General features: G+C 33.2%; 1 protein-coding gene across 19 annotated transcripts in view; it reads left to right on the forward strand.

Annotated features, from left to right (window-relative positions):
- LOC114303095 (putative complex I intermediate-associated protein 30) overlaps window positions 1–13,109 on the forward strand; it is a 121,720-nt gene extending 108,611 nt beyond the window's left edge. For 2 of the 19 annotated variants that reach the window (XM_082869549.1, XM_082869548.1), the window contains exons 2-10: window positions 4,042–4,113; window positions 4,522–4,594; window positions 6,804–6,917; window positions 7,327–7,417; window positions 7,794–7,846; window positions 8,834–8,925; window positions 10,428–10,508; window positions 10,631–10,729; window positions 12,615–13,109. In XM_082869549.1, the coding sequence (XP_082725675.1) occupies window positions 4,543–4,594; window positions 6,804–6,917; window positions 7,327–7,417; window positions 7,794–7,846; window positions 8,834–8,925; window positions 10,428–10,508; window positions 10,631–10,729; window positions 12,615–12,806 (774 nt within the window). In that variant the 5' untranslated portion in view covers window positions 4,042–4,113; window positions 4,522–4,542 and the 3' untranslated portion in view covers window positions 12,807–13,109. Of the gene's footprint in view, window positions 1–3,376; window positions 3,644–4,041; window positions 4,264–4,521; window positions 4,595–6,803; window positions 6,918–7,326; window positions 7,418–7,793; window positions 7,847–8,833; window positions 8,926–10,427; window positions 10,509–10,630; window positions 10,730–12,614 lie in introns of those variants that run through there. The other 17 variants (XM_082869546.1, XM_082869547.1, XM_082869554.1 and 14 more) reach the window with 17 other exon arrangements.
- Window positions 13,110–14,310: the final 1,201 nt, after the last annotated feature.

The following is a 14,310-nucleotide window of genomic DNA, read 5'->3' on the forward strand; positions in this document are numbered from 1 at the left end:
GACAGAGAGAGAAGATGAAAAAGACAAATAGCGTGAGAGATGGTTTGAAACACACGTGATCCAAACAAATAGTGATGAGTATTTTGGTCATTTTGTAGGAGTTTGTCTTTATGAATATAATGTTTTAGCGCCTAGACCTTTGAGCAAAGAAAATCCAAAAGTGAATTTATTGCCCAAGTGTCCATATTTTATAACTACAAAATATGTAATAATACAACAAAATATGTAACATTGTCACAAAAATGTGTAACTTCATTTTTAAACTACAAATTGTTGTAACTGTTACCAGAAAAATATGTGACTGTTGGCCATGAATTCAAACCAACTAATTCGAAGGTGGCAAGTGGCATAATATTTTTTAACTACGAACTGTAATTTTCTTTTCCAGTTCTTACCTTCGAAGTTACCAGAACAATCAAGGTAACACAAGTGTAATTGAATTATTCAATTAATCAATTACTTTCTGTTTGTCTCTTCCTCCCATTCTTAACTTGATTATTACTACATTCTCTCTACTTATTACATTGGTTAAAACTTAAGCACACGCAATAAAATCCTCTTTATAGAGATAAAAAAAACTTTTCACATTCGCCTGATCATTAAATTAACTTAATTAATATTTATAAGGATTATTTAATGGGTGGCTCTATTTGTACCTCAAAAGATTGGTTGGATACCTCAACTTAATAAATAAAAAAAATTACGTCCCTATTCAAAATGACCAAAAAAGTACTTGAAATTGACAAAAAGTAATTAGTGTTTTGAACACCCCATCTTATAATTAATCTCAATCTTTCATTCTCTATTCTCTTTTCACTTTTTGCACTTTACTTCTTCATATTCAATCCTATTTCTTTTAAAACCAACTTTCTTGCATTCTATTTCATATTAAAATCAACAATAGACAATGAAGAAAAAAAAATTCAAGCTATTTTTTTTTTATTTATTATAGAAAATGTAAGTTTTTTTGTTCATCGGTCAATGGGTTTTCAAAATTTGTTTAGAAATTCAATATGAAACAAATTATATTTATCCTAAAACTTGTTTCTAATTTTTTTATTTTATATATTTGGTGCTGCGTTTTCGAATTATTTGACATTGTTCATTATTTAATATCCAAACAAATTATTTATGTTTGACTGTGTGTTTCCGAACATTCAGGGCTTCTTTGGTAATGTTTATATTAATCATTTTTTGTTTATATTTACATAAATTTTGAAAATTATAAATAAAAATTTGTTTGGTTTCTATTTTCATTTTTAAAAAGTTATAAATAGGCACAAAAAGGTTAGTTTCGTTCCCTATTTAATTTTTTTTATTTTATTTTTTTCATTTCTTTTTCTTTCTTCCACTCTTTCCAACTACCACCTATTGCTCTCTTGCCCAAACCTCAATTTTATTTATTAAATATATATATATATATATATTTTCACTCATTTATCGTATTACATCTTCTAACTCTCAATAATTATAATGTATTATATTACCTTTAATTTTTATTATTATTATTTTATTTTTAAAGTTATAAAACTAACCTATCTTTACCCTGATATGATATGAGGCTGGGGCTGGGGCTGGGGCTGGGACGGGGGTAGGGACTAGTCATGGGCAGGGGCAGGGGTGAGGTCAGGGCCTCATTGTCATCTCTTCTCATCATTATTGGCTACTATCACTAATAATGGCCTCATTTGTTAACCACCTTCAGCCACCACATCCCTTAACCGTTAACCACCTTTCATTGGTACCAACCGCCTCTTACTGGCGATAACCATCCTTTGGTTACTACTTTTTATTGAAAATCACTTTCAAGTACAACTAGTCATTATCTCTGACCATTGACAATCACTTTCAACTAACATTTCTTGTGGCCAATAACCACATTTAGCCACTGCAAATTACCTCTTACCGGTGGCAATCACTTTCAGGCATTAACTCTCATTGCCAACAATTATCTCGGGCCACCATTTTCAACAATTGACAATCACCTCCCCCATCCCCTATTTTTACTTGGTTTCAAAATAAAATTTTAAAATACTTATATAACAAACATGTTTTTTATTTTTATTTTTACTAAAAATAAACATAAACATATTTAATATTTTTTATAAACAAAATAAATTTATAAATTTTGCCAAATGACACCTTAATTGTCTAACGTGTTCATATTCCAGTTCTCAACCAAAAAAAAAAAAAAACTATGGGTCTATTTGGTAAGTAACATTTGGTAACGTTTACGTTTTTTGTTTATGTTTACAAAATTTTTATAAATTGATTTTTGTTTATTTTTAGAAAAATATAAATTACAAACGTGTTTGGTTTGAACAAAATGTTTAAAAAAATTTAAAAACATATACTAAAAAATATGTTTGTTCAGCCCTAAAATATTTATATTTATTTTTATTATTTATGACAATGGGATCACACACATTATAATTGAAAAAAATTAATTAAAAAAATAATTGAAAAAAAATTATTTCAAAAAAAATTTAATTGGGAAAAAAATATTTGAAAAAAAAATTAATTGAAAAAAAAGTATTTGGAAAAAAAATTAATTGAAAAAAATATTTGAAAAAAAAATTAATTGAAAAAAATTAATTAAAAAAATAATTGAAAAAAATTTAATTGGGAAAAAAATAATTGAAAAAAAATAATTGAAAAAAAAATTATTTGAAAAAAAAATAATTGAAAAAAAATTGAAAACTGAAAACGTAAACTCATATTTTGAGTTTATATTTTTTCCTCAAATTTATAAACTGAGACAATCATTTATAAATCAAAAAAATTATCAAACAAGTTTTTATGACAGTTTTTAAAAATTTTGTAAATATAAACTGAAAACTAAAAATGGAATGGTTACCAAACAGGCCAACCATTTCGTTTTCAATTTTCAGTTTATATTTACAAAAAATTTTAAAACTGTAATAAAAACTTGTTTGATAGTTTTTTTGGTTAATAAATGGTTGTCTCCATTTATAAATTTGAGGAAAAAACATAAACTCCAAAAATAAATTTACATTGGTTTTCAAATATAAATTTAAAATTTTGACTAACAATTTTTTTTTTCAAATATTTTTTTTAATTAATTTTTTTCTAATTATAATATGTATGATTCCATTCTCATAAATAATAAAATATATATATACACACATTTTAAGTCTGAACAAACATATTTTTTAATTTATATATTTAAAAATTTTTAAATATTTTATTCAAACTAAATTGATTTATAATTTATATTTTTTTAAAAATAAACAAAAATCAACTTATAAAATTTTTATAAATGTAAGTTAAAACATAAATATTACCAAAAGTTACCTATTAAATATTGTATTTGTAAATAAATTACGTACGTTCAAATTTTTTTTTTACATAATTAATGTTAACAACATCCGTTTTTGTCTTTTCCCCTTCTTCGCCGTCTCGCCCCATCCACGGCCTACCCGGCACCACCGCCTCAGCCAAGCCCTCACTCGACACTGTCGCTCCACCTCACGTGGTACACTCTCTCTCTCTCTCTCCTTTGTTGATTTGTGTTGCTTTCTTCTTGCAACTGTATTTGTATATGATCCTTTGGATCCCCAATCCTCCAAATCCAAGGCTGGTCGCTGATGTGTTGGGGCAAATTTGATCCTGCAAGTCTCAGGTTTCTAATTGTTAGATTTCTTGAAGTTCAGGATTTCTTGCTCTTCCTTTGATTTTTTGTTACTTATTATTATTTTTAAAAGCACACAACTCACCCCTACTGCTTTCTACTTGCTTCTAAGAGTTGTGTGACCTCTCCACTTGATTTTCTTCTGAGTTGGATGTTTGTTGGTTTTCAATTTGATGTTCATAGAATTTATTTTTCTGTCTTTGTTTGGATGAATTTTGCAATTGTTGTTGTTTTCTCTTTTTCTTCTACATTTTCCCATATTTAAATTATATTTTCCTTCTATTCTATTGTACCTCTTGGTTTTCTATTAAGTTTTAATGTTGTTGTTGTTGTTTGTTTGTTTGTTTGTTTGTTTGTTTGTTTTTTTTTTTTTTTTTTTTCAATTTCAGATTGAGAAAAAAACTGTAGAGGACCACAAAACAGAACAGAAATATTGGTGTTTGTTTTCTCTTGCGTTTCAGGTAAAAAAAAATTCACTATGGTTTAGGGTTTTTATTGGCTGCATCTTGCTTTGAACAAATCTCATATATATATATACAGAGTGAATTTGGGTTATTTCTTTGTGGGTCATGCATGAGAGAGACGGAAATGGTGGTGACTACGGCTAGTGGGTATTGTGCATTTGGTTAAAAGAATTTTTTGGTTCTTAGAAGCTGCAAGTATATATGTAATTAGTTCAAGCCCACAGAGAAATTGACATTTTTTTTGGAGTAATTACTCATATTGTGCCTTGCGCAAAATTATGTTGAAGCATTTGCAAAGACTGCTTTCTGTTTACAATTTCACAGTTCCCTACAGCTGCACTGTCTTTAGGTTTTTATATCAATCATAGCTAAAGATCTGAAAAAGGCAGTTTGTGTATATTTTAGGAATTTTGAGGGGCAAGGGAGATGTCCAGGTTTCGTGCACTGTGGCAAGCTTCTCTTAATGCAACAAAGAGAGGTATGCCATCTCAACTTTTAAGATGATGGGTATCTATGTTTATGCATGTTGAGTTTGCAGAACAGCTTTCTTGTTGTTAAGTTAATCTCTATCTGTCTGCTTGATATGTTTATTGGTTCTTTTGATTTTTATTTATTTATTTTTCAGTGTTTTTTTAAAAAAAATAAAAAATAAAAAATTGTTGTGTAATTAAAATTATTGTATGTTGTATTGTTGCATTTAACTGGAATTCATGTCAATGCATTGATGTTGGGAATCGTACACTACATTTCTGATAAGTAGGCTAGTTCTGAAGTTTGACGTAATTAGTTCTACGAAGAAATGAAATTTTGTGAGCTGTTAAAGTAGTGTCTTCCTTTCTTTTTCTTGATGTCAAAAAATATGTCTCGTATGATATCACAAATCAGGAGTAGAGACACTAAGCTTCGCAAGTTTATCAATCATTGATTAATTTGTGAAATAGGTAGTTGTAGATTTCATCACTAACCAATTTAATAAAATATTTTTATGAAATTTCACTCGCAAATATTTGAATCAGAAACTAGCCTTTGCATTTTGGAAATTTATGTACTTAATAATTGTTTAAGGGAAATCACATATTTGAGAAGTAAAGCAAGTGAGTTCCTTTTCAATATTCCATATCATTTAAACGAGATGTCAATGATTCGTGCTATCAAATTTTTCTGGTTAATTATATTGCACTACAAAAATTGCCCTTGATCAACTTTGTCAAGACTTGTATTTAAGACTGACAGATTCCATGTGAAACTCCTTTTGAGGTGGTGCTTAGTGAAAAAAAGGATTCCTTTTAAAGTTTCAACCTAAGCAGTACTGACACTTCTAAGAAGGTAACGTGCCATGTCCAACACCATGTTGGACCACTAACACAACACGACATGACATTTATTTGAAACTTCCCAACACTTAGACACACATAAATGACATTACAAGTTTGAATAGAATAACTTGGAATCAAATGACAAAAAGAAAGTAATGTAAATTTATACCCATTCTCCTCTTTAACAAGACTTAAAAAATTATTATCTTTTATTTAAATATTCATATATATGATATATAATAATTATTATATATTTATTATATCTTTTGCACGTCACCCGGCGTGTCAAGCCTACATTTTTGAAAATTTATGTGTTAGTGTGTCCGTGTCGTATCACATGTCCGTATCTGTGTCCGTGCTTCTTAGGTTTCAACTTTCAAGCAAAAGTTCCTTCTAATTAACGTGCCATCTGGTATTAACAAGATGACTGATTGGGGGTTGTAAGTTGTAAGTTAACATCTCCAACCCATATAAGGTGGTGTTTTGGGAAGTTGGTAAAAAGTTGACTTTTTGACTTTTTTAGTCTATTTTGTATGTAAGAGGTAATGTGACTCAAAATGGGTAAAAAGCTAAAAGCTGACTTTTTTTTTTGCTTCCCAAAAGACCCCAGGTTAGAACGAGAAATCCAAACTTGGATAGCTTTTCAGAAACAAGCAGAATAAATGAGCACTAATTATTGGTTATAGTAGTCGAGTTGTTAATGTTTATGAACTTGGACTTCATAAACATTGCATTGGAGAGTTCTAACTACAACAAAGAGCTGAAGGAAGCCGCCCATGTGTCTTTCCTGAGAGTGTCATGCTTGGTGTTGGTTGCAGGCTAGTAGTCTCATGTTTGCATTAAACACGGTATGGCGGCCATTTTATCACTGGCTGCAATTGAGCAATAGAAGACATTTCCCAGTGGATACAATGCTTGTTGGAATTTCATAAAATGAAAGGGTCCCTCAAAAAGCACAAAGACATCTAACAATGGTTGGTTCTCAAGATGAGATTTTGCCCCTACATCTGATTATCCACATTCTTGAAAGGTATATATGTTCTGGGCTGGATATATTGAAACCAAACATCGATTGCCATATGATTTAAGTCTGAAAGTAAACTATTTGACTTTATTTCTTATTGTTATAAATATCTTCTTCTCTTTTTTGGAACATGGAGTATGGTGAAACTTTTCTAGGATCTTATAACTCATTTTATTGTTTTTAAAATACCCACATGAGGATTTGTATTATTTAAAGTTTGTTCATCTCTGCATCTCTTGAAGACATATCCTTTTGTGAACATTATGATATCGGATGCCTTTTCCTTGTGTCTGTGCTTTTATGGATGACCTTCAGTTTGCCCTTCTTTTTCTGTTGTTTACTTGTAGCTCTCACATGGAATTTGGAAGACTTGATTCCTCCGAGCGAAAGATATATTTTCAATTTCAATTCAAAGGAAGAGCTAAAAAAGTGGCATCTGTATTCGGATTCTGAATATGGAGGTGTGTCTTGCTAAACTTTGATGCCTGTATTACATAAATCATTCATGATTGAGATATTGTACAACATACACATCCAACCAACCAAAGGTTGTGGAGGAATCTGTAACTCACTTTATTTCATTTGTTGATTCCTTTTCTTTTATAGTGGTTGTTGTATTAATTATGTACATGAGTAATATCATTCAATCTTATCCCGGATTTACTACACACTCTTTAAATAGAAAAATTCTTGTTCGTTTTCTCAAGAAAGTATCTTGATTTACTGAACTGCATGGTTCTTTTTTTTTTACCCGGTTAATTTTTTAATTTTCCTGCATGAAGACAATTCATGTATAGTTAGATGTTGTGCAGTAATTGATTCTAAAGATTATTCAAAGTGGAGACTCCTTATTGATCGGTCACTCTTCAGGTTTGTCCTCAGCGTCTTTGGAGATCACAGATGCTGGAAATGAATTAAGAGGTAACTCTCAGTGGATATTACTCTATATGTCAGAGCACAGGTATCTGGAAATTAGAAAATATAGTTATTATCTTGCGACATTCCAAGGGGAATCTAAAATATCTATGCGTGAGCATGAAACTAAATTCCTTTTGGAAAATTTCCAGGAGAACATTAGTTTATACCTTTTTATAGTGCTTCCCACTCTTTAATCCAAATTGAGGTTCTAAGTTTTTATTAAATGCAGATGGCATCTAGCTTTTTTTTTTTCTTTGATTAGAAAACTCAACCTACTATCTGATGGTTGAGGAATCCCAGTTTAATCCATGCTAGAAATGGTTGAAATTAAAGTTAGTGAGTCAAGATAAAAAATCTTGTTTACATGACTTTGGTGAACTGGTGGTTATTTCCTTCCTTCCTTTCCTTGTCTCTTATAGGAATAACCCTGGGTCTTCAACTATGCTACAATGGACTTTGGTATGGGTGTCGGGTACGCCAACTAGACAAAAAAGGGCCGTATTTTTACATTTTTTATTTATTATGCGAGATGAAATGGTGTTATACGTAGCATACAGTGTTTAAAAGGCATTTTACTCATTTTGCAACAATTATACAATAATATACATATATAACGATGGTGTTAAATACAAATATAACAAGTGTCCGATGGAATGTACCAGACAGATATGTCACACCTTGTCCAAGTGTCGAGTGTCTGACATGGGTATTTGATTTATTTTGATGAGTCCATGTAACATAGGTCTTCAACTAATTTGAAACTTCCTAAAGCATTCTACGTATTTATATTGAGCTGTGATCAGGTTGCTACAAATCATGATATTTTTCTTACATGTAGGGCTTCATTTGTGTGCGCAACCTCTTACACCTCTCTCTCTCTCTCTCTCGCTCTCTCTCTCTCTCTCTCTCTCTCTGAGGGAGTGGGGTGAGGAGGGTGCTGATCTTGTACATTCTTTGGTCAAAGGCCATACCTTGGTGCTGGTCCTAACAATCAATTATGTTTGAGAGGGGCGCACTGGATATTGACTTGACCTTTGTCATAATACGCACAAAGTGTCTGCTGTCATAATTGATCCCATCCTTGTGCTTGGTAGTATTAGCATTTAACCACTGCACCAAACATTGGCCCCTACATTGTTTGGTAGTTTTCATTTTTTTAATTTAAATCAAATCCATGCGAGATATGTGGTTTTGGTTTTACTTTCTACTTATGCAAGTGCCATTTGGGTTCGGCATCTCTCATACAACTTGGTGCAGCAAAAGCCTGTCTGATTTTAATATGGTTGCAGCAAATCAGCTGCCAAACTAACTTCTCCATGACTCACCTGCAAAATCAGAAGCTTACAAACTGCAATGTGCACTTTAAGCTTTGCATGATTCCCTAAATTTTTGTTCTTTTACAACATTTGAACCTTGTGTTAACTTCTGAACTTTGATTGGTCTTGATGTTTTTGATTAGGGGTTTTCTCTGGAAAACTCTCTCTGGATGTAGCTGAGGATTCAAAATGGAACATTTCTCGGAGTGGCTTTTGTGGTATGCGCTCTAAGAAGGTGATGTGATTGCCATCATTCTTAGGGATCAACTGTAAACAATTATAAATTTCTATTGCAGTTCTATTCCTGTTTGCGTTTTCAACTATGTTCTGGAGTAGTGTTACCAGAAAATACTAGTATCCTAGAAAATTACGTTTTGGAATGCACGTTCGAAAACAAGGTACACATTTGTTCCAAAACAGTAAATTTAGCTATCCAAATCAATCCCAAAAGTTTTTCCAATATATTTACTTAAGGTTTCCATGTAAGTAAAAAAATAAAATATAATGAACTAAAATGGGTTAATTACATAGACCTCCCTTGAGGTTTTTGACAATTATGGAGACCTCTCCTAAGGTTTTTAAAATTACACTGACTTCCCTTACTTTACTGACAATATACGTGAATCTCCCCTCTGTTAAATAGTTGTTAGAGGTGCTAACAGAATATTCTAACATCGGCACATTTGAGCCTCTAAATGCCAATGCTATCCTTTTTTCACCACTGCAAATACCAAACACCTTTTCTTATCCCTAACACCAAACACGAATTATCACTGACCATCACAACCAAACACCACCTTCTCTCTCTCTCTCTCTCTCTCTCTCTCTCTCTCTCTCTCTCTCTCTCTAAAGTGCCGCACCATCACTTCCAATCCCACCCAAATCAAACACTCACTTTGAAAACATCTTTAAATTCTTTTTTTTCTTTTATTCTTGTGGGTAGAAATCTTTGAATTCATTTATATATATATATATATAATCTGGTGGGATATACATGATCTTTTGCATTTCATATTTCTTATGTGTGTATATATATTGTCTATATATATGAATGCAAGATATATATATATGTATGAACCTAGTGATGGTGCTTAACCAGAATTAAGGAAACATTTCTATGCTTGTGATATCTATGTGCGTCTCTAGGATACTTTTGTTTAGGGAACTCCAAAGTCAGAACTCCTTGGGGCACTAACTACTCTGGACAAGTGGCAATGAACCAGCGTATGGGATGGGGGTTGGGGAGTGAGATGGCGATTTTACTATGGTAGGCACTAGGCACACAGATTGAATGTTGGAAGGGGTTTAATCAGGTTAGAGGTTGGCTGTTGTCATTTATCACACAACCTATGATTTCCTTAGAATTTGAATGGATCAGTTCTGTCTCGCCGACCACTCTCTTGGGAGCTGTGACATCTAAATTTTCTCCTGTTGTTTTAAGCACAATGAAAGATTGGCTTTTTATCTGGGAAAGTTTTCCCCCTCCCTATGGTATGCAAGTTAAATGACTCAAATTCATGTCATGTATACATTCATTTGTCTGATTTTAAGAAAATTAAATCATTTTTTATTTTATCAACAATTTGTTAATGGCTCCTTTCCTTAATGATTATATTTCATACTCCAAACATCACATAGCATTAAATGGAATGATTTAATTTACAGACATACAATGCAGAGCATCCTTCCTCCTCTCTGCTACCACAGTTCCTCTTTACTAATCTGTGTTGTCTGCAGTTTGATGGCTTCATTGATTTGGATGCATATGACACCATAGCACTAAAAGTCAAAGGAGATGGAAGATGCTATATTTCTACTGTGAGCTTTCTTCGTTGAGAATGGACTATTGAGAGGCTTGTATATCTAGTGCTCTGTCTAGGGTTGATAGTTGATATTGGACTCTTCAATTTGTACTGAACTTTTAGCATACTGTGATGCAGATTTATACGGAAAATTGGGTCAATTCACCTGGGCAGGAGGAGGATAATTCCTGGCAAGCTTTTGTTTTTGTGCCTAGGGACAACTGGTATATTGCTAAGGCAAGTTCCGCACCCTTTCATATAGCTGGAGATTGCTAAGACAGTTTAGAGGTCGACTAGAAAAATCTAAGAAAGGAAAAAAGGTGACAAAATTGTAGTAATTTTCCTGGAAAGATGCACAGGTACAACAGAAAACATTGACATCATTGATATTATAAACAAAAAACTGCTATTAATAACACCATAATTTGAATCTGCTTATGATATTGCTACTTATTATGGAGCTTAGATTATGCATCTTTTGTTGAATGGGAATAACCTTTTTGCTTGATAATTGAAATTCCTCAATTTGTAGACCATGGTAAGATTTGTTTATATGGTAAAATGAGCCAACCTGCCAGTTTTTGCTTGTATATAGGAAATCAAGTGTTATTTGATGTATAAGACTACTTGGAATTTTAGTTTTTGTTATGTCCATTTGCGCACTTGAAACATGTTCTATTGTGGCTTAGGTGGGGTTTGACAATTGCTTATTATTATTATTATTATTATTATTATTATTATTACAGAATCTAAAACAGCTTATGCATTTGGTAATAGCTAGAAATAATTTTTTGGGCTCTTTTTAAACTTGCTTTTTGGTGAAAAATTCCCATATTACACTTGTATAATTGTTGGGCCTTTGTAGGGACACAGTGGAATTTCTGAAGTATTGAGGGTAAAATCTTCTGTTCACAAATTTGATAAATAATAGAGAAGTCATCCCAAATAGGCTCATTTGCTTCTGGCTTCTTTAGCAAAAAAAGAGCTTATTTAGGATTCTGCAATTTTAAATTTCAGACTCATAATCCTATGTAATGTCGGGTAAGAAAAAAAAATCATAGACAGAGGAATACTTTTCCATCATTTTGGGAAGTATGGAGTCTCTGATAGTGAATTGTCATGTTGAAAATGCTAAATATGAAATATGTTTTTCTTATCTTTTGACATCTGCTTTTTGTCAAATATCCATTTAAAATAGTTTTTTATGTAACTGTTGCTTGATTTGCTTGCTTGCAACATGGTGGACTTGCCCTAGATCTGAGATAGGCACTTAATGCTTCTTTGCATGGGGGAAAAAAAAAGAATGCAGGGTCACTGCTGTGTGACCACTGCTGTTCCCTTTCCTGCTGTGGTCCATACGGTCCCATTTTATCTTTATTTATTTGTTATTTTTCAAATCCTTATCTCATGCTCATGGTGTTATTTGTTGGAGCAAGATATTTGCAATAATATAATATTTTTATTTATTAATCTATTAAAATAAACACAAAAGAATATTTATATATATGGGTACACATAAATAAATTAATTTAAAATAAAACTTATTAATTTAAGTTATATTTTTATAGTATGATATAAGTAAAATTATTATTTTACATTATAAATGTCACAATATATTTTAAAATAATTTTAGGGACCATTTGTTGTATGATTAAAAACTGCAAAGTGTGGGAGGGATTTTATTTTTTTTCTTCAGTTCAGTTGTGTAAACAAAGTTGTGTTTGCCTCCTTCTTCTTCTTCTTCTTTTTTTTTTTTTTTTTTTCTCTTTTTCTTTAAAAAAAATCTCATTGATTTTGCATTTAGCAAAACAAATTTGTATAATAATAATTTTAGTTAAATTAATAAGTTTTAATATGTGTACCCATATATATAAACATTCTTTTGTGTTTATTTTAATAGATTAATAAATAAATATATTATATTATTGCAATCTTGCTCCAGCAAACAACACCATGAGAGAAGGATTTGAAAAAAAATAAAATAAATAAAGATAAGACAGCACCATATGTGCCACAGCAGGAACAGCAGCGGGAGTCACACAACAGTGACCCCGCCTCGAAAAAAAAAACATGTAAATTAACTACAAATTGGTTGTGCTTTGGAAACAACGTGGCTTTACAGATTCCGCTTGCTCGATATCTGCCAACATGGAGAGGGAACATTATAGACGTAGACTTGGAAATGAATCCATCTCGAATTGTTGGCATGTCTCTATCTGTCAATGCAGAAGGTGGAGTCCCAGGTGCTAGGTCTGGCCCAGGTGATTTTCAAGTGGAAATCGATTGGATTAAAGCCTTGAGGACAATACAGTGAGTTGTAAAATGCTTTGTTGTACATTGTTCATTTCAAACATGTTACATTTAAAAGTTATTGACTCAAAAAAAAACAAAAAACGTTTTTGGTTAATGTGCTAACTGAAATCCCGAATCCGTGGAGTTGCTTTTTGGTTTCCCGTATTTTCTCGAAACTTTCTCATTAATTTGGAGTATCTTTTAACTTGACTTTGTGGATATTGATTCTTGTTGCACTCTCAACTTGCAAAATACTCTCTTCTGCCCATGTACCGCTTTCATCTTTGTAATAGCAACATTCGATCGTTCACTTTCTCTGATTCAATTTCTCATTGCCCTAGTTTATGACTCTGTTTCAATCTTAGATTTGTGGGCATATTTGGTTATGTTTTTGTTTTTGTTTTTTTGTTGTTTGTTTGTGTGTATTTTTAAAAACTAAAAACAAATGGAAAATTTGAACATATACATCATTTTTCATTTTTGTGTAAAATATTTTTCAAAATAACTTTTTGGTTTTCGTCATAATATGTATTGTTCTCAAAAATATTTCTAAGGGTCTGTTTGGTAACGTTTACGTTTTCAGTTTATATTTACAAAAATTTTATAAACTGGTTTTTGTTTATTTTTAGAAAAACATAAACTACAAACGCATTTGGTAATTGACAAAATGTTTAAAAAAATTTAAAAATATAAAAAAGAGTGAGAAATGGCAAGTGGTGGCAAGTGGCGGCGAAAGACGGTGGCGGAAAGTGGTGACGGTGGGTGGTGGGTGGTGGATGGGTGGGTGACGGTGGCGGGTGGTAGGTGGTAACGAGTGGGTGGTGGTTGCGGTGCCACGAGTGGTGGTGGTAGGTGGGTGGCAGATGGCGGGTGCTGGTGGGTGGTGGCGGGTGGGTGGTAGGTGGTGATGGTGGGTGGGTGGTAGGTGGTGGTGGGTGGGTGGGCAGGTGACGGTGACGGGTAGTGGGTAGTAGCGAGTGGGTGGTGGTGGTGGTGGTGGCAGGTGGTGGGTGGTGGGGGCAGGTGGGTGGGGGATGGCAGGTGATGGTGGGTGGTGGATGGGTGGGTGACGGTGGTAGGTGGTAAGTGGTAGCGAGTGGGTAGTGGTGGTGGTGGTGATGGTGGTGGGTGGTGGTGGCAAGTGGGTGGCGGGTGGGTGGTGGGTGATGGTGGTGGTGGCGGGTGAGTGGCAGATGGTTGGTGGTGGTGGGTGGTGGGTGGTGGCAGGTGGGTGGTGAGTGTTGGTGGCAAGTAGGTGGCGGGTGGTGATGAAGGGCGGTAGATGGTAGTGACGGGTGGATGGCAGGTGGGTGGTGGTGGTGGTGGTGGTGGCGAGGGATGGGTGGTGGTGGCGAGTGGGTGGTGGCTAGTGGGTGGTGGTGTGTGGTGGTGGCAGGTGCGTGGTGTGTGGTGGTGGTGGAAGACGGTGGTGGAAAATGGTGGCGAGTGGTGGCTAGTGTTGAGTGGTAAAAAAAAAAAACTCAAAACTCAAAATAGAAACACATTTTTTGTGTTTTCATTTTTTG

Source organism: Camellia sinensis, chromosome 5 (genome assembly GCF_055761805.1).
Source record: "Camellia sinensis isolate YWXY chromosome 5, ASM5576180v1, whole genome shotgun sequence".
In the NCBI taxonomy this organism is placed as follows: Eukaryota; Viridiplantae; Streptophyta; class Magnoliopsida; order Ericales; family Theaceae; genus Camellia; species Camellia sinensis.